Source organism: Salvelinus sp. IW2-2015, linkage group LG25, assembly GCF_002910315.2.
Source record: "Salvelinus sp. IW2-2015 linkage group LG25, ASM291031v2, whole genome shotgun sequence".
NCBI lineage: Eukaryota > Metazoa > Chordata > Actinopteri > Salmoniformes > Salmonidae > Salvelinus > Salvelinus sp. IW2-2015.
In genome coordinates, this window is record NC_036865.1 from 4,610,661 (window position 1) to 4,636,549 (window position 25,889).

Consider the following 25,889-nt stretch of genomic DNA (forward strand, 5'->3'; position numbering starts at 1 on the left):
CTTATTTTCTTCCAATAATTATTTTTATTGAGACCCTTTTACATTGAAAATTGAATTGTCAATTGCTGAACTTTATTCGTCATCAAAACAATTGCCATTTTACATTCAATACTTTGAGCAACCAAGATAATACATTTTCAAAAACGTGCAATTCATCCTCAAAATGTCTCCAGGAAATGTTCATTACTTGTCTCCTGCTATTAGCTGAAAATGGCACAACTTTAAAATGATAAAGACATCAGTTCTAAAATCTAGAGTTCAGCTTTCTAACAAGCTTCATTGAATAAAATAAACTGGTGCAGTAACTGACATTTAAATTAAGGCTTCTTTGTAAATTATATTGAATAGATTCAATATGTCAGCCCTGCATTGCACACTCATCTACAGTATATACAACATTAGGTTTGTGGAGCTCCTGTGATACTAAAGAGTACATGCTTGGAAACCCTTATTTCAAATCAGGTGTTCGAGGGTTATATACATGTTTGGCCTTCATGACCCTTTTCCATTATAAGTGACATTTACAGGTATAAGCAAATAATAGCATACAGATTTACACGCATGATCAAGAAACTCAGCTAGTACAATGTCAGGAGATGAAGAATGTGAAGTAAATAAATGTAAATATACATAATGGCACAAATCCATATGCCTTTGAAGATTTAAAGCAAATATGACCCTAAAAGTGCTTATAACTTGCTTTGTTGGGTCAAAATGCTAAACGTCTTAAAGCAGGAGACAGAAAATGTGTTTACTCATATCTATCAAATGTTCAGAAAGTGATTTAAAAATCAGAAACTCTTTAACAATTTAAAGAGCATTATGTTCTGAAAATGTACAACTTCTTTCTATATGTACCTGTGCAATGTCCTATGACAAACTAGGGTATATAAATGAAATTAAGTCTGTATTTAACTACATTAAGTGGTCAACTAAAACTCAGCAAAAAAATCTTTACCAAGATCTCCCCTATATAAAAGCGTGAAAATTCAGTCCAAGTTTTTTTTCCTCCCCCATACTTCTTCTTGACATTTAATTTGTACACAACACAACTTCAGCCAATAAAAACAACTCCCTACCTGTCTTTATAAATAACATTTGCTTCCTCAAAAGAGGTAAACTATTGTTGTTCCTGATCTTCTCTGCTTTAAAAACACAATCTCTCCAGATGATTACAATGTTAATGACTTTATGTTCTCCGAACTGAAAGTCCACTAATTCCCACTGATGTGAGTGAGAGCCTGATCACTGTGTCTGGTAACCAGCCATGTTGAAGTTTCCCTGGTTGGGCATCACAGGACCGGGCTGGGACGGCGCCGGGGATCCAAACCCTCCTACCCAGGCTGGGGACTGGGACTGTCTGCAAGAGAGAAGGTACACACAACAAGGGTCACAGCACGATGCAAAGGCTGGTAAGTGAAAGCTTTGGGCTGTGAAGCACTGAGTGCGTTAGTCACCTTGAAATGTTCTGTGCTGCTGCGGCCAGAATGGAATCCCTGTGAACAAGATGTCATAGTTTAGTGTGGCTCCGGAGTCAAACCATTTCCCCAGGCTTGCTAGTGTAACCGATGTGAAATGGCTAGCTAGTTAGTGGTGGTGCGCGCTAATAGCGTTTCAATCGGTGACGTCACTCGCTTTGAGACCTTGAAGAAGTGATTCCCCTTGGCTTTTGTGGAGCGATGGGTAACGATGCTTCGTGACTGTTGTTGATGTGTGCAGAGGGTCCCTGGTTCGCGGTCGGGGCGAGGGGACGGACTAAAGTAAAACTGTTACACTATGACACTGGATGGCCTATGCTTTCAAATGTCAACAAGAAACATCAGGACTGTCCTTAAAATGCCTCCAAATGGCTGTTTTTCAGGAGAAAATTGACAGAAAAGTAGGAGTAAAAGTTACGCTATTCAAATTTAAACTACATACTGAAAATATAGCTGCGAGCAGAAATGAACGGGGATCAGAGGGTGACACGAAAGACAAGAGCAGTCAGAGAATAAAGCAAGGCCACTGCGGAGTTGATTTACAGTGGTTCAAAATGGACACGTAAAAATCAGATGGCTGAGTTAATGAAAAATCAACAATCTTTTGACCAATCCCTTAGCATTTCTCAAAATAAGTTAAGATGTACAGTGTAGTGTTGCAAGGTATACCAGTAACAAGGTAATATCACAGTACCAAAAACATCATGATACCAACATTTTAGAATACCGTAGTACCGTTTCATATGATACTACCAACTATTTCCAGCCCTACCGACCCAAAGAACCTGCTGGTCCCGGTTATAAAATGTTTATACATTCAGTTGAATTTAAGCAACAGCCACTAGTCTCACACCTGATTCTCTCCATCTGCTCTTCATGCGCGTCCATTCCTCTGTCAGTTTATATAAATATTAATTTAGCCGTAATGGCGAGCAGGGACGCAGACCCTGTTTTTAGATTTGTACATTTTGTTACATTGGAGCAGTGCGCAAAGCGAGCAATACATTGAATCATTTCATCGCTTGTTATAACCAAGAGCACAGACCAGTCTGAGTAGACTTTGCAAGTTCACGGTCATGCAGCCTCTGAGTTCAGAGGGACAATAGCGCACCGCTTCGCGACAGCCTTCTTTTACTCCTCTTAAAAGCCCAATACTTTATGAGAAGTAATCATTATTTACTATTTTACACCTGGGGTTGCTGTACATAACTTTAACCCATTGTATAAGAGACTCACCGAAATTAAAGCAATCCAGGCTTTCATATATATATGAATAAATCCTAGTCATACTTTATTAAACGCCTTTTCAAAATCTGCTATGAAGACCAGGCTTGGCATCTTTGATTTTTCATAATGTTCAATTGTTAAGTAATTGTCATATATTGTCGCCAATATATCGTCCATGTAAAAAAAACTTGTCTGATCAGGATGAACAATATCTTGTAAAACCTCTCTTCTGTGTGCTATGCATTTCACCAGGACTTTCACACCACAACATTGAAGTGTCAAAGGCCTCCATTTTTTAATTTTATTATTATATATTTTTTTAAATGGACTGGATCTTTATACTTAGCACCTGGGTCCTGTTAATTTGTAACTAGTTTCTGTAAATTATTTTTGGTAGCATTTCTATGTGGAAGATTCAAGAAAAATGTAGTGCATTTTCAGAATTTTCCATCCAATTTGCTTTATATTTAATAAATTACACTTCTTGAATAAATACCTCCAACCCATTTTGTGCCTCTTTAAGTAGTTTCCATTACCATCTACATGCACCATCATTACCTCTATTTTCTTTATTAGTCTAATCTCTTTTGACCTGAACTGCTTTTGTTGTAATGATGAGTATTACATTGAACAGCCTCGAAAAGTCAATTTTTAAAAAAGTGTTCCATACAATAAGGGGATCTGCTGTACATATGTTGTGCAAGAAAATATAAAAGTATACATTATTTCCTCTTTGTGATTACATTTCCAATACCCCCATACACATGGAAATTGTATAAGAGTTCTATGGATAGCAATTATATGGTGGTCCGATTGCAGTCGGCCTCATTGTACAGTACCAGTATCAAAAGTTAGGACACCTTCATTCAAGTTTCTTTATTTTTTACTATTTATAAAAATTGTAGAGTAATTAGTGAAGACATATCAAAACTGTGAAACACCACATATGGAATCATGTAGTAACCAAAAAAAGTGTTAAACAAATCAAAATACATTTTATATTTGAGATTCTTCAAAGCAGCCACTCTTTGCCTTGATGACAGCTTTGCACACTCTTGGCATTCTCTCAACCAGCTTCACGAGGAATGCTTTTCCAACAGTGCTGAGCACTAGTTGGCTGCTTTTCCTTCACTCTGCGGTCCAACTCATCCCAAACCATCTCAATTGGGTTGAGGTTGGGTGATTGTGGAGGCCAGGTCATCTGATGCAGCACCATCGCTCTCCTTGGTTTAAAAGATAGTGGATGAAATCAAAAATCTAAAATTTGGAGTGTAGAACAAAGGACAGATTTCCACCAGTCTAAAGTCCATTGCTCGTGTTTCTTGGCCCAAATAAGTCTCTTCTTATTGGTGTCCTTTAGTAGTGGTTTCTTTGCAGCAATTCGACCATGAAGGCCTGATTCATGCAGTCTCTGAACAGTTGATGTTGAGATGAGTCTATTACTTGAACACTGAATAATTTTTTGGGGCTGCAATCAAACGCTGGGTCTTCCTTTCCTGTGGCAGTCCTCATGAGCGCTTGATGGTTTTTGCAGTTGCACTTGAAGAAACTTTCAAAGTTCTTGACATTTTACGGATTGACAGACCTTCGTGTTTTAAAGTAATGGACTGTCCGTTTCTCTTTGCTTATTTGAGCTGTTCTTGCCATAATATGGACATGGTCTTTTAACAAATAGGGCTATCTTCTGTATACCATGTCACAAAGCTGATTGGCTCAAATGCATTAAGGAAAGAAATTCCACAAATTAACTTAAGGCACACCTGTTAATCGAAATGCATTCCAGGTGACTACCTCATGAAGCTGGTTGAGATAATGCCAAGAGTATGCAAAGCTGTCATCAAGGCAAAGGGTGGCTACTTTGAAGAATCTCAAATATAAAACATATTTTCATTTGTTTAACACTTTTGGTTACTACATGATTCCATGTGTTATGTCATACAGTTGACGTCTTCACTATCATTCTACAATGTAGAAAATAGTACAAATAAAGAAAAACCCTTGAAAGAGTCCATACTTTTGACTGGTACTGTATATCTCACCATGTCAGGGTTTTCCAGCCTCCATATATCCACTAGTTCTAATGTATCCATAATCTCCTTAAGCGCACGAGGGTGATCATTTGTAGTGTGATTTCCTTTACAATCCATTAAGGTACATATAAATCTCCCAACATAATTCATTACTTGTGAGCTCAATAGATTATTATACAGTGCATTCGGAAAGTATTCAGATCCCTAGCCTTTTTACACATTTTGTTACATTTTAGAATCAGGCAGTAATGTATCAATCTACACACAATACCCCATAATGAAACTGTTTATTGTACATTTTTGCAAATGTATTGAAATAAAAAACAGAAATACCTTTACATAAGTAATCAGACCTTTGCTATGAGATTCGAAATTAAGCTCAGGTGCATCCTGTTTCCATTGATCATCCATGAGATGTTTCTACAACTTGGTGTCCACCTGTGGTAAATTCAATTGATTGGACATTATTTTCTAAAGGCACACCTGTCTATATAAGGTCCCAAAGTTGACAGTGCATGTCAGAGAAAAAACCAAGCCATGAGGTCGAAGGAATTGTCTGTAGAGGTCCGAGACAGGACTGGGTCGAGGCACAGATCTGGGGAAGTGTACCACAAAATGTTGGCAGCGTTGAAAGTCCCATGAAGTGGCCATCAATCTTAAAATGGAAGAAGTTTGGAACCACCAAGACTCTTCCTGGAGCTGGCAGCCCTCCCAAACAGAGTAAATCAGGAGGGAAGTGACCAAGAACCCGATGGTGACTGACAGAGCTCCTCTGTGGAGATGGGAGAACTTTCCAGAAGGACAACCATCTCTGCAGCACTCCAATCAGTCCTTTATGGGAGAGTAGCCAGACAAAAGCCACTCCTCAGTAAAAAGCACATGACAGGCTGTTTGGAGTTTACCAAAAGGCACCTAAAGGACTCTCAGACCATGACAAACAAGATTCTCTGGTCTGTTGAAACCAAGACTGAACTCTTTGTCCTGAATGCCAAGCGTCCCGTCTGGAAAAAACCTGGCACCATCCCTACGGTGAAGCATGGTGGTGGCAGCATCATGTTGTGGGGATGTTTTTCAGCGGCAGGGACTGGGAGACTAGTCAGGATCGAGGTAAAGATGAACGGAGCAAAGTACAGAGAGATCCTTGATGAAAACCTTTCCAGAGCACTCAAGACCTCAGACTGGTGCAAAGGTTCACCTTCCAACAGTACAAAGACCTTAAGCACACAGCCAAGACACAGCCAAGACAAAATCTAATACTTCCATGGTTTATTTCTAAGAAATTTGCCAAAATTTCTAAAAACCTGTTTTTGCTTTGTCATTATGGGGTATTGTGTGTAGATTAATGAGGAAAAAAACATTTTAAATCAACTTTAGAATAAAGCTATAACGTAAGAAAATGTGTGAAAAGTCAAGGGGCCTGAACTTCCCAAATGCACTGTATACATTTTTGAAAAAGTGGGGATCATTATTTGGCCTTTATAGATTAGTTAGCGAGATCTGTTTTTGGTCCAATAGCATATTTAAAAGGATCCATCTTCCTTGAGGATCGGTTTGCACAATCTGATCAAAATTGTTGCTAATTAATATAGAAATCACACTTTGAGTTTCTTTGACCATGAGAAAAAAATATATTTTTGGTCTTTTTCCCCACCCAACCTCATCTATATTTGTAGACCGAGTTTCCTGTAAACAGTAGATATTATATTCCTTCTTTTTTTAGCCAGGTAAATACTTATCGTCTTTTCTTAATATCTGCTAAGCCATTACAATTAGAACTAGCTATACTTATTTCACCACTTACCATAATGAGATACAAGTTTCATTATACTTAACACAACCAATGTTTGTAAACTATCCATATAGCTGTACCATAATATTTGCATTGTTATGGTTACTGTAGCTACAACTGTGTAAACCTCCAATTGTCCTAATACTTTTTTTTGACCAAGTTCCTCATGGCCTCTAGTTTCTGTGTGCCAAATTAGAAGAAAAGTTGACCATGTCAAGAAAAAACATTACAGACAATAACAATAGGTTAAGCAAATAGTGTGGGAAAAATATTATGAATGTAACTAGCAATGTGAGCCTATTTTGTACAATCACAGTGCTATGGTGTAATTTCGCACCAGGAAGCCTACAGTATAGTCCGAAAACAATGGCGAACAGTCAGTCTACCATAACCGGAGATGGCAAGAACAGAACCCCATAACAAAGAGGTGCTGCAAACTGAACGGGTTTAGAAACTTAGGAAAGACTTGTCCTTTCAAGAGCATTACACAACATCCAAAATGTTTTATACTTACTCTACACCAAATCCTTGCTGATTCCATGACTGTCCATAAGACACTCCATAAGAAGGCACTTGCCAACCATTTGCCATGTACTGTTGCCCATACTGCTGGGCCTGGGGGCTCCCATACATCTGGTTCCATTGTCCCCACTGACCCTGACCATACTCCACCTGAAAGATAAAAGGAAACATAACAGAGCAGGACACAATTTTTTCTGGGTGAATAAAGCAAATACATGTGCAATGTAGCGATTTTATTTGAACAATATCTCAATTCAAGATACCTGTGGTACGTTTTTGGCCATGTCGGGGGATTCTTTGCCCCAGTAGCACTTCACTATGTGGCATTCGATGGACGTTCCATTTACAGAGACAATTGCATGGGCAGCACTTTCATGGGAGGAAAACCTGCCAGAAGAACACAAAATGTCAACAAGAAACTGTGGTCAAGAAATATATTTCAGCAGTTTAATGAAAATGTAAAGTAAAAACATGCAGCATGAAAGATCTTTTTTTTTTGTATGGTTTATATACAGGTAAATGCCAAAAATAAAGAAAACCCTTGAGTAAATCAGGCTATGTTATGGTGTAGGGTGCATTTATCTTGCACGGTTTAGGTTCACTCAACCCCTTAGAGGGAAAAGGTAAACGCCAATAACTACACAGCCATTCTGAGTGATCACCTTCAACCTATGGTGAAGCATTTATATTATAATGGGAGTGATCTCTTCCAGGATGACAATGCTCCCATCCACAAAGCCATAGGTGAAGCACTGAATGGTTTGATGGAATAGTATTAGTATTTAATTCAAGAGCATTTATAACTCCACTCAAACTTTTTTTTTTTTTTTTTGATTAGTCCACTGTTGATACAGTCCCCAAAAAGTTTTGCATGTCAGCAGTCAAGTTTTACAAATATTGTACTTGGCAAGTGACACTTTGCTTCTTGAAAGTCCAAGACGTGGAAAACTTCACTGCTGGCCTCCAAACATTTTGGGAATGTATCAACAGTGGACTAATGAAAAAAAATACCTAAGTGGATTTTTCCTTTATTATCCTTTAATTATCATATCACATTTTATTTGTCACATGCGCCGAATACAACAGGTGTGAAATGCTTACTTACAAGCCCTTAACCAACAACGCAGTTCAAGAAATAGAGTTAAGAAAATATTTACTAAATCAACTGAAAAAATATATAATTAAAAGTAACAATAACGAGGCTATAGACAGGGGGTACCGGTACCGAGTCAATGTGCGGGGGTACAGGTTAGCCGGGGTAATTTGTACATGTAGGTAGGGGTAAAGTGACTATGCATCGATAATAAACAGCGAGTAGCAGCAGTGTAAAAACAAAAGGGGGGCTGTCAATGTAAATAATCCGGTTCGACATTTGATTAATGGCCACCATGGCTTAGGGATAGAAGCTGTTCTGGACCTAGACTTGACGATCCGGCACCGCTTGCCGTGCGGTAGCAGAGAGAACAGTCTAGGACTTGGGTGACAGGAGTATTTGACAATTTTTTGGGCCTTCCTCTGGCATCGCCTAGTATATAGGTCCTGGAAAGCAGGAAGCTTGGCCCCAGTGATGTACTGGGCCGTACGCACTACCCTCTGCAGCACCTTACGGTCGGATGCCGAGCAGTTGCCATACAAGGCGGTAATGCAATCGGTCGGGATGCTCTCGATGGTGCAGCTGTGGAACTGTTTGAGGATCTGGGGACCCATGCCGTGCCTAGTTAAATAAAAGTTTTWAAAAAAAAGCCAAACCTTTCCAGTCTCCTGAGGGGGAAAAGGTTTTGTCATGCCAGCTTCACGACTGTCTTGGTGTGTTTTGACCATGATAGTTTGTTGGTGATGTGGACACCAAGGAACTTGAAACTCTCGACCAACTACACTACAGCCCTGTCGATGTGAATGGGGGCGTGTTCGGCCCGCCTTTTCCTCTAGTCCACAATCAGCTCCTTTATCTAGCTCACGTTTAGGGAATGGTTGTTGTCCTGACAACACACTGCCAGGTCTCTGAACTCCTCCCTATAGGCTGTCTCATCGTTGTCGGTGATCAGGCCTACCACTGTTGTGTCGTCAGCAAACTTAATGGTGTTGGAGTCGTGCTTGGCCATGCAGTCGTGGGTGAACAGGGAGTACAGGAGGGGACTAAGCACGCACCCCTGAGGGGCCCCCGTGTTGTGGATCAGCGTGGCAGATGTGTTGCTGCCTACCCTTACCACCTGGGGGCAGCCCGTCAGGATGTCCAGGATCCAGTTGCAGAGGAAGGTGTTCAGTCCCAGGGTCCTTAGCTTAGTGATGAGCTTTGTGGGCACTATGGTGTTGAACGCTGAGCTGTAGTCAATTAACAACATTTTCACATAGGTGCTCCTTTTGTCCAGGTGGGAAAGGGCAGTGTGGAGTGCGATTGAGATTGAGTCATATGTGGATCTGTTGGGGCGGTATGCGAATTGGAGTGGGTCTAGGGTTTCCAGGATGATGGTGTTGATGTGAGCCATGACCAGCTTGTCAAAGCACTTCATGGCTACCAACATGAGTGCTAGGAGCGGTAATCATTTAGGCTTTCTTGGTCACAGGGACTATGGTGGTCTGCTTGAAACACGTAGGTATTAGACTCGGTCAGGGAGAGGTTGAAAATGTCAGTGATGACACTTGATAGTTGGTCCACGCATGCTCTGAGTACACGTCCTGGTATTCCGTCTGGCCCCGCGCCTTGTGAATGTTGACCTGTTTAAAGGTTTTACTCACATCGGCTACGGAGAGCGTGATCACAGTCGTCTGGAACAGCTGCATGCTTCAGTGTTGCTTGCCTCGAAGCGAACATAAAAGGCATTTGTAGTGCGTAATAGTTTGCAAGCCCTGCCACATCCGACAAGCGTCAGAGCCAGTGTAGTAGGATTCAATCTTAGTCCTGTATTGAAGCTGTATATGTATTTATAAAATGGATTATCCAGGAAATTTACAATAAAGCATAACCAAACAAGGTTGTAATAAAATCATTTAACTACTTCCACAACTAAATCTGATTGATTCTAGACATTATTGGGGGCTTTTGGTGTAGTATTGGAAGATGTATCATTAAGTCATGTACCAGTACTGCCATCTACAGGAAAAATTAGGCAATACATAGTGTAGTACATTAACAAAATAGGGAATCTTCGCTTAGAACAAAAGATTACCTGATGAAAGAGTAACCTTTCTCTGGGAAAACTCGGATTTCCATTATTTGTCCAAAGGGCGAGAATGTCTGTCGCATGAGGTGCTCTGCAACGAAAAATATTTTAATATAACATTCATCCAACTCTGTCAGCCAACCCAGTCTCAACTTCGTTTGCCAAAATGTATGTTAGCAACATCTAATGATTCTAAACCGTCTGTGTGTATCTTTTCATGTTTAAATTAACTTGCCTGACAGTCCTGACTGGATTCCTCCACAATACACGGTGCAGTTCTGGGGACTGGATTGGTTCACTACATCTTCAAACCTCAGCTGCTTCGAGCCATCTGGTGTAAACATACAAAAAATATGAATATGAGCATTCCAGTGGTGTAGTCGTGATTTGAACATTGGGGGGGGCAGAATTATTATTACTTTTTTACTTGAAAACACATTTCCCACATTTAAAAAAAGCCCAATGTAGCAGTTTTTATTTCAATAAATTATTTCTAGGTAACAATTAAGTACTGTAATGTAATAATTTTCCCCTAAAATGATCAAAGAGAGACAAAAATAGCTTTTTAACAAAAAACTTTTTCATTATAAAATTTTCCTTGGACTCCGGAAGTGGTCTGAGTCGGGAGGGGAATGGCTCCAAAGCAGTGTATTAACCACAATGTGGATCAACCAACCAGAGCAGAGGGGCCTAATGAGAGGGATATGTGACCTGAAAATGTGCTATTATTGGCAGAGGTTTCAAACTCTTTGTTTTTGGTCTATTAACATATACCATCTGGTGACATCACCAGCCAAAACTCCACCCATGAAAAACCTGCTGATTAGAAGGTCCTGTGTAGATTGTAATTTCAACCAGCAACAATAACAGTTCACATGATCTCGCACCTTTTACAGTGTTAGTTTCTTCGGCTGGTGTATAATATGATACAAAACACAGTAAAAACAATTCTGACTGCACCGGGCCTTTAACAAGAGTCGCCAATACTCATGGTCTCTCTGGAAGGTTTGTAGAAAAACAGAGAGGAAAGACACGTTTGAGTGGCGTTTTAAAAATACCCCCCCCATAGGAAGTTGACGCCATATTTCAACATAATTTCCTGTCCTAGAGAGGAAATGCACGTTTAGGTTCCACCTCCAAAGAATGGCGAAGGCTACTTATACACATTCACTAATTGGGTGTGGGAATTTCCATGTGGAGTTGATAAACATCAACAAATAGGGCACTGACAGCTGTCACTGTAGCGAGCTAGCTAGCATGCTAACCTCATCTAGCTAGCTAGCCATCTGCTAACCTTATTTAGCTAGCTAATGTTAACTGTTGTTGCGGCTCGTTCTGGAGTTGGATTTGTCATAAGCATAGATTTAAAGAAAACTTTGCCACAGATGGAAACCACTGGCCCATCTTTGACGTCGCCATCTATTGTTATCGCCAAAGTTTTGGCATCTTCCATTAATTGCGGCCGTGAATCCGCCATAGAAATAGTTTGAAGAAATAAGATGAAGCTCCGGTAATTTGGATAACTCGACAATGTAATGGACACGGTGCAACCTTTGGTAGGAAAGCTGCTGATATGCTTCGGCACAGCAAAGCCAAGCCAGCCCACGCTCATGGTTCTCACTGGGAAAATGAAACTATAGGCTACAATGACTTTTCTCATTAGCATGCACGCGGGAAATGACATGCAACTATGCGTCTTTAAAATTATTTTGCAGGTGCCGTTTCATTACCTGGACAGACACTTCTGGTTTCTAGCGAACGTTACACCAATCAAAGCAGGGGAGTGTGTAGTGAAGCAAAACTTTTGCTTTTATTTTGGGGGAGAGGGTTTGCAAAATGCCATCACATCACACAAGACATCTTTTTAAATACAGACGAGTTAAAAGATAAATTCAAATTGACAAATTATCCAATGGATTATGATAATTATTATAATTCTGGTTTAAAAAAAGTTTGCACCCCCTATTTTCATTTGCTCTGTGGCTCAGGCAACCAAATGGACACACGGATGTTTGACTCATATCAATCGCAAAGAGGAATAACTTTGTTAATTTAAATCAAACATTTGCAATGCCATGCTGGTGGGTGGTAACATCCAAATAAAACCCAGCCCTGAAACAAAACGTTGGCTGAAATTAATTGCATGTCATATCATAGGAAAAGACACCTCACATGGATTTGCACAGTTGGCAGTCCGGATTTGTCATGTCAAGCCCAAATATATCATACTTTGACTAAAACGTGACTTGACTTAAATCGTTGTGCAACAAACTCTGGCCATCGTCTTTCAGCTCGAAACGGTGGATTTATACTGGTGTGGGCGTTTAAGGACAATATAGGAAAGACAATGGGTGTGAACATTTTTACCTACTACATTTCAGAGAGCCTTTAAAAAGAGCCTTCATTTGGATGGCTTGCTCCCCACAGACTTTGCAAATGTGGCAGGTCCATGTCATGCCAAAGGGTCCACTGCAAAATAGAGTTTACCCCCCTTGCATCACAATGGGCTAAAACAGGGTTACGCAAGGTGTTCTTTGGTAGTCTTACAAATCTTAATGGGATCAAAAGTATACACCTCACACACATGGTTATTGCCTCAAATTAAAGACGACGCCTGTACCATTTCAGATCGTACACCTCTCCCCTAGCTGACCTAAATAACTTGTATGTCTATGTGAAGTAATTTGTTTTCCTGAGTGTGTTCTCAGCATAGGACCTCTCATATTTCTACATTTAATATTAAAATGTATGTAGCTCTGTCCTTGAGCTGTTCTTGTCTATTATTGTTCTGTATTATGTCATGCTTTATGTGGACCCCAGGAAAAGTAGCTGCTGCTTTCGTAACAGCTAACAGGGATCCAAATAAAACCCCAGTAATTTTGCAGTTCTTGACACTGACACCGGTGCGTTTGGTACCTACTAAAATACACAGTGCTTTGTACACAGTGTACATTTCCACAGTATGAGGTTTGAATAATACTAGGACATTGTGAAAATTAGGATAATGCCCTAAGAGCTGTTTGAAAAGACCACCAGAAATCTGACTGTTTTGGCCTGCCTGGTGACATCACCAGGCGGTGAATTAGTTAATAGACCAACAACAAAGAGTTCCAAATCTCTGGCAGTGGCTCACGGGTCTGCGCGCCCAAATCCATACTCACACATGCAGTCAGAGCCGGCCCTAGCCTTTTCGGGGGCCTTAAGCGAAACATTTTAGCGGCTCCCATCGACGACGGAGAGACATTTTTTGTTTTAGGCTTAATTTCCTGCAACTCTATACATTTTGCCATGGCATGTAGAGTAATGTTTGCAGTTTTTAATATGATATCCGATTGAGAGTGACTAACAAAAATCAATGGGGGCCCCCCGGTCGGTAATTCGACCATGACTACACAAGTTTAGATAGCCGGTGAGACTAATTTACCAATCTATAAATGGTTTTGCCAGGCTACCCAGACTCCTTTGCTCCAGCCAAACGCTACGCCACACTCACGGACATTAGTTTCTTCACTGCAATGAGTCTGGATCAGAGTACCTCCCCGACCCCGAACACATTCGGGGGCCGTCTGATTGGTCCAGATACAGATGGGTTGGGCCAAAACCAGAACACACATGGGTAAAGCGGCGGTTAGAGACGATCCAATCGCTGATTCCTTTATTTTGTACAACACCCCTCGTCACGACAAACAAGTTAATGATGTCAGTCTCAGACTAGAGTATATAGCGAAACGACAGAGCAGTGGAAGAATTTAGTGTGAGTCATCAGGCTAAAAAAAAATTGTTGACATGGGTGAGTGTGTCAGTGACTAATATAACATGAGAACCCAGCTTCTAACGTGTCCTGCGCAACTTGTGAAGGTCGTAGAGGGAAATGTAAATGTACGTGTTCCTGAGAGTCGTGGCTTTCAGGGATGGGGTCATAATAGCTGATAGCCCCAACTGTTCAAAAGCTGGAGACAAATTTGTAGGAAGAAAATTAAAACTGCTCTGTTAGAGACAATTGCTTTTAGCGGATATTTTGGAGCTTGCTCACGTAACCGTGGTTCTATGAACTAAGCGACACAGTCAGTGGATAGAAAATGATTGGGGAGACAAAATAGCTCTCTGGAATATGTCCCCCTCAGTTATACACCAACTGGGCCAATGGAGCATTCAGCCTCATAACCCATTTCAACTCTATTAAATAAACACATTAGCCATCGCTCACTCATACTTACTGTCTTGCACATTTTTGGGGGCGGGTGGCTTGCGAGTTGCCCAGTTGGTCCTGATCTGCCGTCCTCCTAACCACTGTCCCCCCATGTGCACGATGGCATTCTCTGCATCCTGTCGATTTAAACAAAAGACAAAGTTCCTTCTCCAGATTCTACATGCTTCTATACATATTCTATAAACTAAGTGCTATTGTGTAATTAATAACATGTTTTACATACTAGATGGATGGATTAGAATAGATATTCAACAGGAATAATGAACTATCAAACTACAACTTGTACTTAAGTAAAAATTAGATCAACAGAGAACACGAGATGTGCATTTACTTTGTACTTATTTTTTWAAAGTTTAACTTATCTAAAGATCAAATCTACGGAAAATAGAAAATAGTAAACAGAAATAACCTTCATCTTGTGTTCCTGCACTGGAGCCTTACCAGTTTGTTATAGAAGGACACAAATCCATACCCCTTAGATTTTCCTGTCGTCATGTCCTTCACAACACGCGCATCCCTGGAAGGACAAGACAACAGCGTCCATAAAATAAAAACCACACACTGAACTGCAAATCGACTACATTCTCCCATAAATATCTTATTAACTTTTTTTTTTTTTTTATCCTCAAATGATCATTGGTAATATTTCATTTGAAAAAAAAAAAAAAAAAAAGTACAAAGACATCCGACCTATGCTGATATTTTAATTCATATCAGATTCATTTTCAGTTGAGGGTTCTCTGTCAAATATTACACCAATTATAATCCTCAAACTCAAAAGAAACACTTCTTATGGATTACCATGTATTCCTAATATTTGCTGATGGTGCTCATTCTACCATTAGAAATATCAAAGACAAAAAAAGGAATTAAAACAGCATACATGGCCTGATAACAGATTTCTTTATTTTTCCTGGTCAATTCTTTACCACCAATATGGAGTTTGGGGAGCTGCAAATTTACATTTTCAGAATTTTAGGAACGGAGCATAAAAATATCAACAATACTAAACAAACCAGAATGTTCTAAAGTATATACAGTTTAGTCCAAAATTGACACCCTTGATAATGTATAAAATAATTCAAATACTGAGCTATATTGTATACTCCAATTTGTTTAACAAGTTAAACTTTTTCAACCCAAAAAAAGGTAGGTGTGAAAGTTACTGACACCCCTGTTTTCAATACCTCACCTTGGCATTGAGCTTGGAGAACACATTGGGAGGGATCTTAGACCATTCCTCCATACAGAATCCTTTATCTGCATTATAGACTGCCCCCGTCAATTCAAACCACAGGTTTTCAAAATCGGTTTCAAGTCCGGAGACTGAGATGGCGATTGCAAAATGTTGATTTTGTGGCTAACTAACCATTTCTTTGCGGATTCATTTTGATGTGTGCTTGGAGTTATTGTCTTGCTGGAAGATCCACTTACAGCCAAGTTTTAGCCTCCTGACAGAAGCAACCAGGTTTTTGGCTAAAATGTCCTGGTACTAGGTAAAGTTCATGACGCAGTTGATCTTAAGGGCCCCAGGACCAGTGGAAACAAAATAGCCCCAGAATATCAAAAGATCCACTAGCATATTTTACAGTAGGTATGGGGTTCTTTTCTGCTCATGTATTCTCATTTCGATGCCAAGCCCACCACTGTTGTGTGTGGCCAAGGAGCTCTATTTTCATGTCATCCAACAAATGTAAACACCTGGAGTGTTTAATGGCATTGGCACTTAGATTGGAACCGGTGCTTTGACCAGATGACATGAAAATAGAGCTCTTTGGCCACGCACACCAGTCTTGGGTTTCGCGACAATGAGAATGCATGAGCAGAAAAGAACCCCATACCTACTGTAAAATATGGTGGTGGATATTTGAATTATTTATTTTATAGTCATTTCTGCTCATCTTTACCAAGGGTGTCAATATCAGACCGCACTGTATATTGAATATTGGAGTTTGTTATTCTAAACTAGGTCATGTTAATACAAAAAAATACAAATGGAAAGGAATAACAAATAATGAGAAAAAATTGTCTACATCCGAGTTTCCAGTGTGTACAGTTCCTTGTTGTTAGCCTTCAAGCTCCTGTCCAATCCTATACGCGTTTCTGTAAAATAACCAGAGCACTACTACTTAACTGAGACTCACAACTATGGTAAGGCTGAAAGCTTTTCAGGGATACACATACAAGTACAATCTTAAATTTGTCATCACAAACTACTTACCATTTCCTACATTTATCAAAAAAGAATGAGGGAGAATAGAAAGCAGACACATTCAAATCAAATCAAAAAAAAAGTTGGAAGTGAAATTAGTGGTGGGGGGGTTGATACAGCCTGAAAGTCAAAATCCATATTATACGTGACAATTGAGAAAAGCTTGTGTCACTTCTGTCATCCTGTTTCTCACAATGATCAAAACAGTTGAACGACTATTGAAAGGCATAGTGATTTATGTATCAAGACGGAGTGATGTGKTTTAAAATTGCATTTCAACCAATAGTCAAAGTAATTAGATCTACAGCACCAGTCAAAAGTTAAGACACACCTACTCCCAGGCTTTTCTTTATTTTTACTATTTTATACATTGTAGAATAATAGTGAAGACATCAAAACTATGAAATAACACATGTAATTATGTAGTAACCCAAAAAAGTGTTAAATCAAAATATATTTTATATTTGAGATTCTTCAAAGTAGCCACCCAAGCCTTGATGACAGCTTTGCACACTCTTGGCATTCTCTCAACCAGCTTCATGAGGTAGTCACCTGGAATGCATTTCAATTAACAGGTGTGCCTTGTTAAAAGTTAATTTGTGGTATTTCTTTCCTTCTTAATGCGTTTGAGCCAATCAGTTGTGTTGTGACAAGGTAGAGGTGGTATACAGAAGATAGGGCTATTTGGTAAAAGACCAAGTCCATCATTGCTTTAAGACATGAAGGTCAATCCGGAACATTTCAAGAACTTTGACAGTTTCTTCAAGTGCAGTCGCAAAAACCATCAAGTGCTATGATGAAACTGGCTCTCATGAGGACCGCCACAGGAAAGGAAGACCCAGAGTTACCTCTGCTGCAGAGGATAAGTTCATTATTGTTAACTGCACCTCAGATTAAGGCCCAAATAAATGCTTCACAGCAACATCAACTGTTCAGAGGAGACTGCGTGTAATCAGGCCTTCATGGTCAAATTGCTGCAAAGAAACCACTACTAAAGGACACCAATAAGAAGAGACTTGCTTGGGCCAAGAAACACAAGCAATGGACATTAGACTGGTGGAAATAGGTAATTTGGTCTGATGAGTCCAAATTTGAGATTTTTGGATACAACCGCCATGTCTTTGAGAGACGCAGAGTAGGTGAACGGATAATCTCCGCATGTGTGGTTCCCACCGTGAAGCCCAAAGGAGGAGGTGTGATGGTGCTTTGCTGGTGACGCTGTGATTTATTTTGAATTCAAGGAACACTTAACCATTATGGCTACCACAGACAACTGCAGCGATACACCATCCCATCTGGTTTGCGCTTAGTGGGACTATCATTTGTTTTTCAACAGGACAAAGACCCAACACACCTCCAGGTTGTGTAAGTGCTGCATCAGATGACCTGGCCTCCACAATCACCCAACCTCAACCCAATTGAGATGGTTTGGGATGAGTTGGACAGCAGAGTGAAGGAAAAGCAGCCAACAAGTGCTCAGCATTTATAGGAACTCCTTCAAGACTGTTGGAAAAGCATTCCAGGTGAAGCTGGTTGAGAGAATGCCAAGAGTGTGCAAAGCTGTCATCAAGGCAAGGGGGGCTACTATGAAGCTTCTCAAATATATTTTGATTTGTTTAACACTTTCAGTTACTACACGATTCCATGTGTTAATTGATAGTTTTGATGTCTTCACTATTATTCTACAATGTATAATATATTACATAGTATGTGGTTACACATCTATTTTGTTTATGGACCCCTTACAAAAACATTTTTATGAGAAGAACTCTAAAGTTACTAAAATGATCAAAAAAAGATAACTGAGTAAAACAATCTCCAGAGGATGTCAAGTCAGAGGAAACATACTAAATCAAATTCTTAAAAACACAAAGCAACTTACGATATTTTCCCAAAAGGTGCAAATGCAGCTTTGATATCCTCAGTGGTGATCTCAGGGCTCAAGTCTCCCACAAACACATGGAAGTGATCTGAAACGGCCAAGAAATAATGACTAATAGTCCCTGATGTAGCGACTGACTTTGAAGTAAAACAGGAAAAAGTTCAAAATGTAAACACTTACTCGATGTATCTTTCTTCTGGCTACTTGGAGTGGTGGCCCAATTTACTTTGACCTCCTGAAGATAAAACATGTCACAGAACAATCAAACGTAAGTGGAGCAAAGCCATTCATTCCATGTCCCTAAAAGCCACTGTGAAAGGGTTAGAACCAGCACTTCTTAGGAAGAAACAGCCACACACAGAGAGAGTATTTCATTGCAGAGTGGAAAAATTACCTTTCCCAATATCTTCCTCCCATTCATGGCTGCTAGGGCAGCAGCAGCATCTCTATGTTCAAAGAACTCCACAAAGCAATACGGGTCATTGCTTGACTGCTGCAAAACAGAAAATCCCACAGAAGAGTTCATCCTCCTGCTATCGGGTTGCTGAGAAGAAGAAAAAAGTTGGGAGAGTATATTATTGCCAAACATATTTGGAATACAATTGCAAGTACTGAGTGACCATGTTACTCTATTGGGGGATTGCCATGTATCATCAATAGTGCTGCTACATGCAACAGATGTTATCCAATTCAAATCATGGCAATCATATGTAAAAGGCTGGGATTCCGTAACCCAAACCTCTTTCTTTTGGACAAGTGTGCCAAAGGTTAACCAGCTGGGCCTGTTAATTTTTTTTTTTTTTAATTAAAAAGCAATTGAATCTGATTGCATTCATCGCACAATATGTATATAGAACCCACTACAATTGGTGCCATCTGAATTAGGCTGAATCATACATTTATTAAAAGGATTAAGAATTTGTTGAAATGGATGAAATCCCATTTCGACTAGTAAACATACCCTGAAACATCTGACTGAACACGTCACTCAGGAGAAAAGAAAAAAGAAAAAAAAAGACCAAAACCTAAGACGTCTCAACTCATATACAGTGCATCCGCAAAGTAATCAGGACCCTAGACTTTTCCACATATTGTTTTGTTACAGCCTTATTCAAAAATGATTAAATTGAAAAAAAAAAAAAACTCACACACACAATAGCCCATTATGACAAACCCGAAAGTTTTTGAAATGTTTGGAAATGTATTACAAATAAAAAACGGAAATATCACATTTACATACAGTTGAAGTCGGAGGTTTACATGCACCTTAGCCAAATACATTTAAACTCAGTTTCACAATTCCTGACATTTAATCCTAGTAAAAATAGGTCAGTTAGGATCCCCACTTTATTTTCAGAATGTGAAATGTCAGAATAATAGGAGAGAATTATTTATTTCAGCTTTTATTTCTTTCATCACATTCCCAGTGGGTCAGACATTTACATACACTCAAATTAGTATTTGGTAGCATTGCCTTTAAATTGTTTAACTTGGGTCAAACGTTTTGGGTAGCCTTCCACAAGCTTCCCACAATAAGTTGGGTAAAATTTGGCACATTCCTCCTGACAGAGCTGGTGTAACTGAGTCAGGTTTGTAAGCCTCCTTGCTCGCACACGCTTTTTCAGTTCTGCCCACAAATTTTCTATAGGATTGAGGTCAAGGCTTTGTGATGGTCACTCCAATACATTGACTTTGTTGCCCTTAAGCCATTTTTCCACAACTTTGGAAGTATGCTTGGGGTCATTGTCCATTTGGTTAACCCATTTGTAACCAAGCTTTAACTTCCTGACTGATGTCTTGAGATGTTGCTTCAATATATCCCCATAATTTCCCTCCTCATGATGCCATCTACTTTGTGAAGTGTACCAGTCCCTCCGGCAGCAAGCACCCCCACAACATGATGCTGCCACCCCCGTGCTTCACGGTTGGGATGTTGTTCTTCGGCTTGCAAGCCTCCCCATTTCCCTCCAAACGATGTTCATTATGGCCAAACAGTTCTATTTTTGTTTCATCAGACCAGAGAACATTCTCCAAAAAGTACGATCTTTGTCAACATGTGCAGTTGCAAGCCGTAGTCTGGCTTTTTAATGGCGGTTTTGGAGCAGTGGCTTCTTCCTTGCTGAGTGGCCTTTCGGGTTATGTCGATATAGGACTAGTTTTACTGTGTATACAGATACTTTTTTTACCCGTTTCCTCCAGCATCTTCACAAGGTCCTTTGCTGTTGTTCTGGGATTGATTTGCACTTTTCGCACCACAGTACGTTCATCTCTAGGAGACAGAACGAGTCTCCTTCCTGACCAGTATGACACTGAGTGGTCCCATGGTGTTTATACTTGCGTACTATTGTTTGTACAGATGAACGTGGTACCTTCAGGCGTTTGGAAATTGCCCCCAAGGCTGAACCAGATTGGGAAGGTCTACAATTTTTTTTCTGAGGTCTTGGCTGATTTCTTTTGATTTTCCCATGATGTCAAGCAAAGAGGCACTGAGTTTGAAGGTAGGCCTTGGAATACATCCACAGGTACACCTCCAATTGACTCAAATGATGTCAATTAGCCTATCAGACGCTTCTAAAGCCATGACATCATTTTCTGGAATTTCCCCAGCTGTTTGAAGGCACAGTCAACTTAGTGTATGTTAACTCCTGACCCTCTGGAATTGTGGTACAGTGAATTATAAGTGAAATAATCTGTAAACAATTTTGGGAAAAATTACTTGTGTCATGCACAAAGTAGATGTCCTAAACAACTTGACAAAACTATAGTTTGTTAACAAGAAATTTGTGGATTGGTTGAAAAAAATAGTTTTAATGACTCAAACCTAAGTGTATGTAAACTTACGACTTCAACTAAGTATTCAGACCCTTCACTCAGTACTTTGTTGAAGCACCTTTGGCAGCGAGTACAGCCTCAGGTCTTCTTGGGTATGACACTACAAGCTTGGCACACCTGTATTTGGGGAGTACCTCCCATTCTTCTCTGCAGATCCTCTCAAGCTCTGTTTGGTTGGATGGGGAGCGTTGCTGCACAGCTATTTTCAGGTCTCTCCAGAGATGTTCGATCGGGTTCAAGTCCGTGCTAAGGCTGGGCCACTCTAGGACATTGAGACTTGTTGTGAAGCCACACCTGTACTGTCTTAGCTGTGTGCTTAGGGTCGTTGTCCTGTTGGAAGGTGAACCTTAGCCCCAGCCTGAGGTCCTGAGCACTCAGGAGCAGGGTTTCTTCATTGATCTCTTTACTTTGCTCTGTTCCTCTTTCCCTCAATCCTGACTAGTCTCCCAGTCCCTGCTGCTGAAAAACATCTCCACAGCATGATGCTACCACCACGCTTCACCATAGGGATGGTGCCAGGTTTCCTCCAGACGTGACACTTGGCATTCAGGCCAAATAGTTCAATCTTGGGCTCTCGAGTTGGGCAGCAGTCTAAGGCACTGCATCTCAGTGCAAGAGACACCACTACATTCCCTGGTTCGATTCCAGGCTCTATCACATCCGGACGTGATTGAGAGTCCCATAGGGCAGCGCACAATTGGCCCAGTGTCATCTGGGTTTGGTAGGCTGTCATTATAATTAAGAATTTGTTCTTAACTGACTTGCCTCGTTAAATAAAAAATATTAAATATCAGACCAGAGAATCTTGTTTCTCCTGGTCAGAGCCCTTTAAGTGCCTTTTGGCAAACTCCAAGCGGGCTGTCATGTGCCTTTTACTGAGTTGTGGCTTCCGTCTGGCCACTACCATAAAGGCCTGATTGGTGGAGTGCTGCAGAGATGGTTGTTCTTCTGGAAGGTTCTCCCATCCCCACAGAGGAACTTCTGGGTTCTTGGTCACCTCCCTGACCAAGGCCCTTCTGCCCGGATTGCTCAGTTTGGCCAGGCGGTCAGCTCTTGGAAGAGTCTTGGTGTTTCCAAACTTCTTCCATCTAAGAATGATCGCGGCCACTGTGTTCTTGGGGACCTTCAATGCTGCAGACATTTTTGGTACCCTTCCCCAGATCTGTGCCTCGACACAATCCTGTCTCGGAGCTCTATGGAAAATTCCTTCGACCTCATGGCTTGGTTTTTCCTCTGACATGCACTGTCAACTGTGGGACTTTATATAGACAGGTGTGTGCCTTTCCAAATCATGTCCAATCAATTGAATTTACTACAGGTGGACTCCAATAAAGTTGTAGAAACATCTCAAGGATGATCAATTGAAACAGGATGCACCTGAGCTTAATTTTGAGTTTCATAGCAAAGCTTCTGAATACTTACATAAAGGTATTTTTTTAAATAAATTAGCAAAAATGTATTTAAAAAACTATTTGCTTCATCATTATCTACACACAGTATTGTGTGTAGATTGATCAGGGACATTTTCAATTGAATCAATTTTAGAATAAGGCTGTAACGTAACAAAATGTGTAAAAAGTCAAGGTGTCTGAATACTTTCCGAATGCACTCCAGGTCATATGAGGGAAGCCTATACCGTCTCACCCAGCTACGCTGGAGACTTCGACAAACTATTGGTCAGGTCCAATAGAAACCATTATATCAGCAGCCCATGGTAGACCATGTTTACCCTTCTCCCCCTGTAACTACGGTAACTGCAAGGGGTAGGATATTAGACGGGTTTAGGGGAGGTGCTGAAACAGATCCATTTTGGGTGACAATGAAATTATTGAAAAAAGAACTGCATAAAAAATAAATGCTAGGTTGTGCAAGGATGGATATAGGCGAAATGCTTTATAAAAGGGTAAGGCTAATTACAAATGACCTTTCCTGCCCTTGATATGGCAAGGCAATTATGTAAATGTAATGGTGTGTTTATCAACATGATGCAAATCTTATCAGTTTTATGTGCGAAAATAAAGACCAAACGGCAACATTGATTCAAAATGAATGGAAAAAGGGATGGAATTATGTGAAAAACTGGTATGTGCCAATGACCACTGTTACAGTCAAAAAGGTTAACAGCAGTACCCTGTCTACTGACTTGAATTCCTTGACCTAGTGCATAATCCATGATAAGGAAACTCGTCAACACAAATGTGTCCATAAGTCATCATAGCTAATAGAGCAGAACACATCTTACCTCAGTGATCATTTTACAACTTTTGCAAGGTCCAATTTGAGTGAACAGCTGAAGAATCAAAATTTCTGTTACATCTCTGGACAGGTTACCAACATACCTAGGGAAAAGATGGGGCAAATTAGTGATCTCAGGAGCAGTGGTGGAAAAAATACCCACTTGTCATACTTGAGTAAAAGTAATGATACCTTAATATAAAATGACTCAAGTAAAAGTCACCCAGTAAAATACTACTTGAGTAAAAGTCAAAGTATTTGGTTTGAAATATTCTTAAGTATCAAAAGTAAATGTAACTGCAAAATTATACGTAAGTATCAAAAGTAAAAAATAATTTCAAATTCCTCAAATTAAGCTAATCTTTTTAATTTACGGATAGCCAGGGGCAACCTCCAACATAATTTACAAACAAAGCATTTGTGTTTTGTGAGTCCGTCAGATCAGAGGCAGGAGGGATGACCAGGGATGTTCCTTGATTAGTGTGAATTGGACCATTTTCCTGTACTGCTAAGCATTACTAATGTAATGAGTACTTTTGGGTGTCAGGGAAAGTGTATGGAGTAAAAAATACATTTTTTATTGAAGTAAAATTAGTCAAAAATATAAAAGGTAAAGTAAAGTGCAGATACCCCTCAAAAAACGACTTATTTAGTACTTCAAGCCACTGCTTAGGAAGTTGGTTAAGGATAGGTGAGGATAGGATAAGTTAAGTTGCATCAATTATTGGCTTTAATGTTATTTATTGAATATCAAATTTAACTACACAAATATTTAGTTTTAAGCACACAGATATGATTTTGCTCATGACTGTGGGAAGGTGTGCCCCTATCTGTCCAATGAAGACATTTCTGGAAGAAAAAAAATATTCCTTCCATTTAGGGAACTTCTTTTGTCTTGGAGTCTAGGGGACCCCCTTTGGCACTAGACAAGAGGTCTGTCTGTATAGCCTCTAGATCGGACAAAATGTTGTTAGATTGAACGTGTTATTTGGGTTAAGGATTGGGCCTAATTAGTCAACAGAAGACGAGGACCAAGGCACTCTTCTTGCAATTCATTATAGCCTAATTATTATGTATCTATTATTTATTGACCAACCAAAGTAGATAGTTAGCTATAACTATCAACTTGTCTTGATACTAAGAAGCTAATTCGTTTCAAATAACACATTTTCCTCATCACTTCAGTATGCAGACAAGCGAAAGGCTAGTCCATTAAACTCAACTCGTAAATGGTGGAGTTGAGTCGGCTAAAGAAAGGCATGACTTAGTTACCTCTCAGCGAGTTAACTACTATAACATTATCCCAGCCATGATGGGGACATTTCAATAACATGAAGATAGCTAACGTTAGTTATCTATGTATCTGGGTAACTTAGCTGGCGAGCTGATGTGCCATGCAATGTAATATTGCATTAAATTCACGAATATTTTGGTCAGCCTACTGGATAGATTTGTAACCGTTGTTTCACTGGGGAGAAAAAAGTATGCTGATTCGCCTAGTGAGAGGTTAAAATGAGGAAGCTGTTGAGGTCGATAGTTATCTAGCTAGTTAACAGTTAGTTAGCTAACATTGCCAAGCTAGCTAGGAGGCAGTCGTGGCTGTTGTGTTGACAACTTACAGCGTTTTGGGGTGGCTTTCGTCTTCCATGTTCAAAAATCGATTGGTATGAATGCCGACTAACTAACTGAGTATGCTGAAATAAACAAGAAGATAGTCTAATCAATGTATTTATACGGTAGCTAAGCTAGCTAACTAAGAGGAATAAAATGGCGCTAACCGGAGAATCAGGAAGCCGACTGATGCGCATGCGCATGCAGTCTACAGGGGGACTCGAGTCAGCACTAAAATAAAAATCAATCAGATATCTCGAGTAGGCTAGTCTTATATTATAACATCTCGTTAAAATACGCTAGCCACGAGAGGAAGGTGGAATCCCGGTTGTGCCAACATCTGTCAAACGTCATAAACCTAATTGGGGGCTTTTATTTTGAAAATGTCAATTAAAGCGATACTGTATAAACATTGAGGGGATTCGATTAATCTGTCTCGGGCGCCCAGATAGGCATGTATTGCACCAGGTGAAAGTTGATTGCATTCGTTTCGGAACCGGGCTACCACTTGGTCGTGAGCCAGGTGCCCGTTCAAAGCCCACGGTGAAATCGGCTCAAAACAAAAGTGACGTAATTACACTTAGAGTAACGAGTCTGTTTTCACGTGCAAAAGTGATTGATTTTGATTCAAACATATATTTAATGAAAAACAAATGCTTTCTGTTTCTGGATGATGCACCGTGCTGCCTTGTTGACAACA

At 40.0% G+C, this 25,889-nt stretch overlaps 1 protein-coding gene across 1 annotated transcript; it reads right to left on the bottom strand.

Moving 5' to 3' along the window:
* Positions 1-50: 50 nt before the first annotated feature.
* tial1 (TIA1 cytotoxic granule-associated RNA binding protein-like 1) lies at positions 51-25,386 on the bottom strand. Its single transcript, XM_023969970.2, has 13 exons — positions 25,198-25,386; positions 23,586-23,682; positions 18,906-19,055; positions 18,692-18,746; positions 18,512-18,599; positions 14,859-14,934; positions 14,425-14,533; positions 10,443-10,538; positions 10,214-10,298; positions 7,310-7,433; positions 7,039-7,196; positions 1,458-1,496; positions 51-1,360 (listed from the first exon to the last, which is right to left on the bottom strand). The coding sequence occupies exons 1-13, from the start codon at positions 25,224-25,226 to the stop codon at positions 1,246-1,248; spliced, it is 1,221 nt and encodes a 406-aa protein (XP_023825738.1). The 5' UTR covers positions 25,227-25,386; the 3' UTR covers positions 51-1,245.
* Positions 25,387-25,889: the final 503 nt, after the last annotated feature.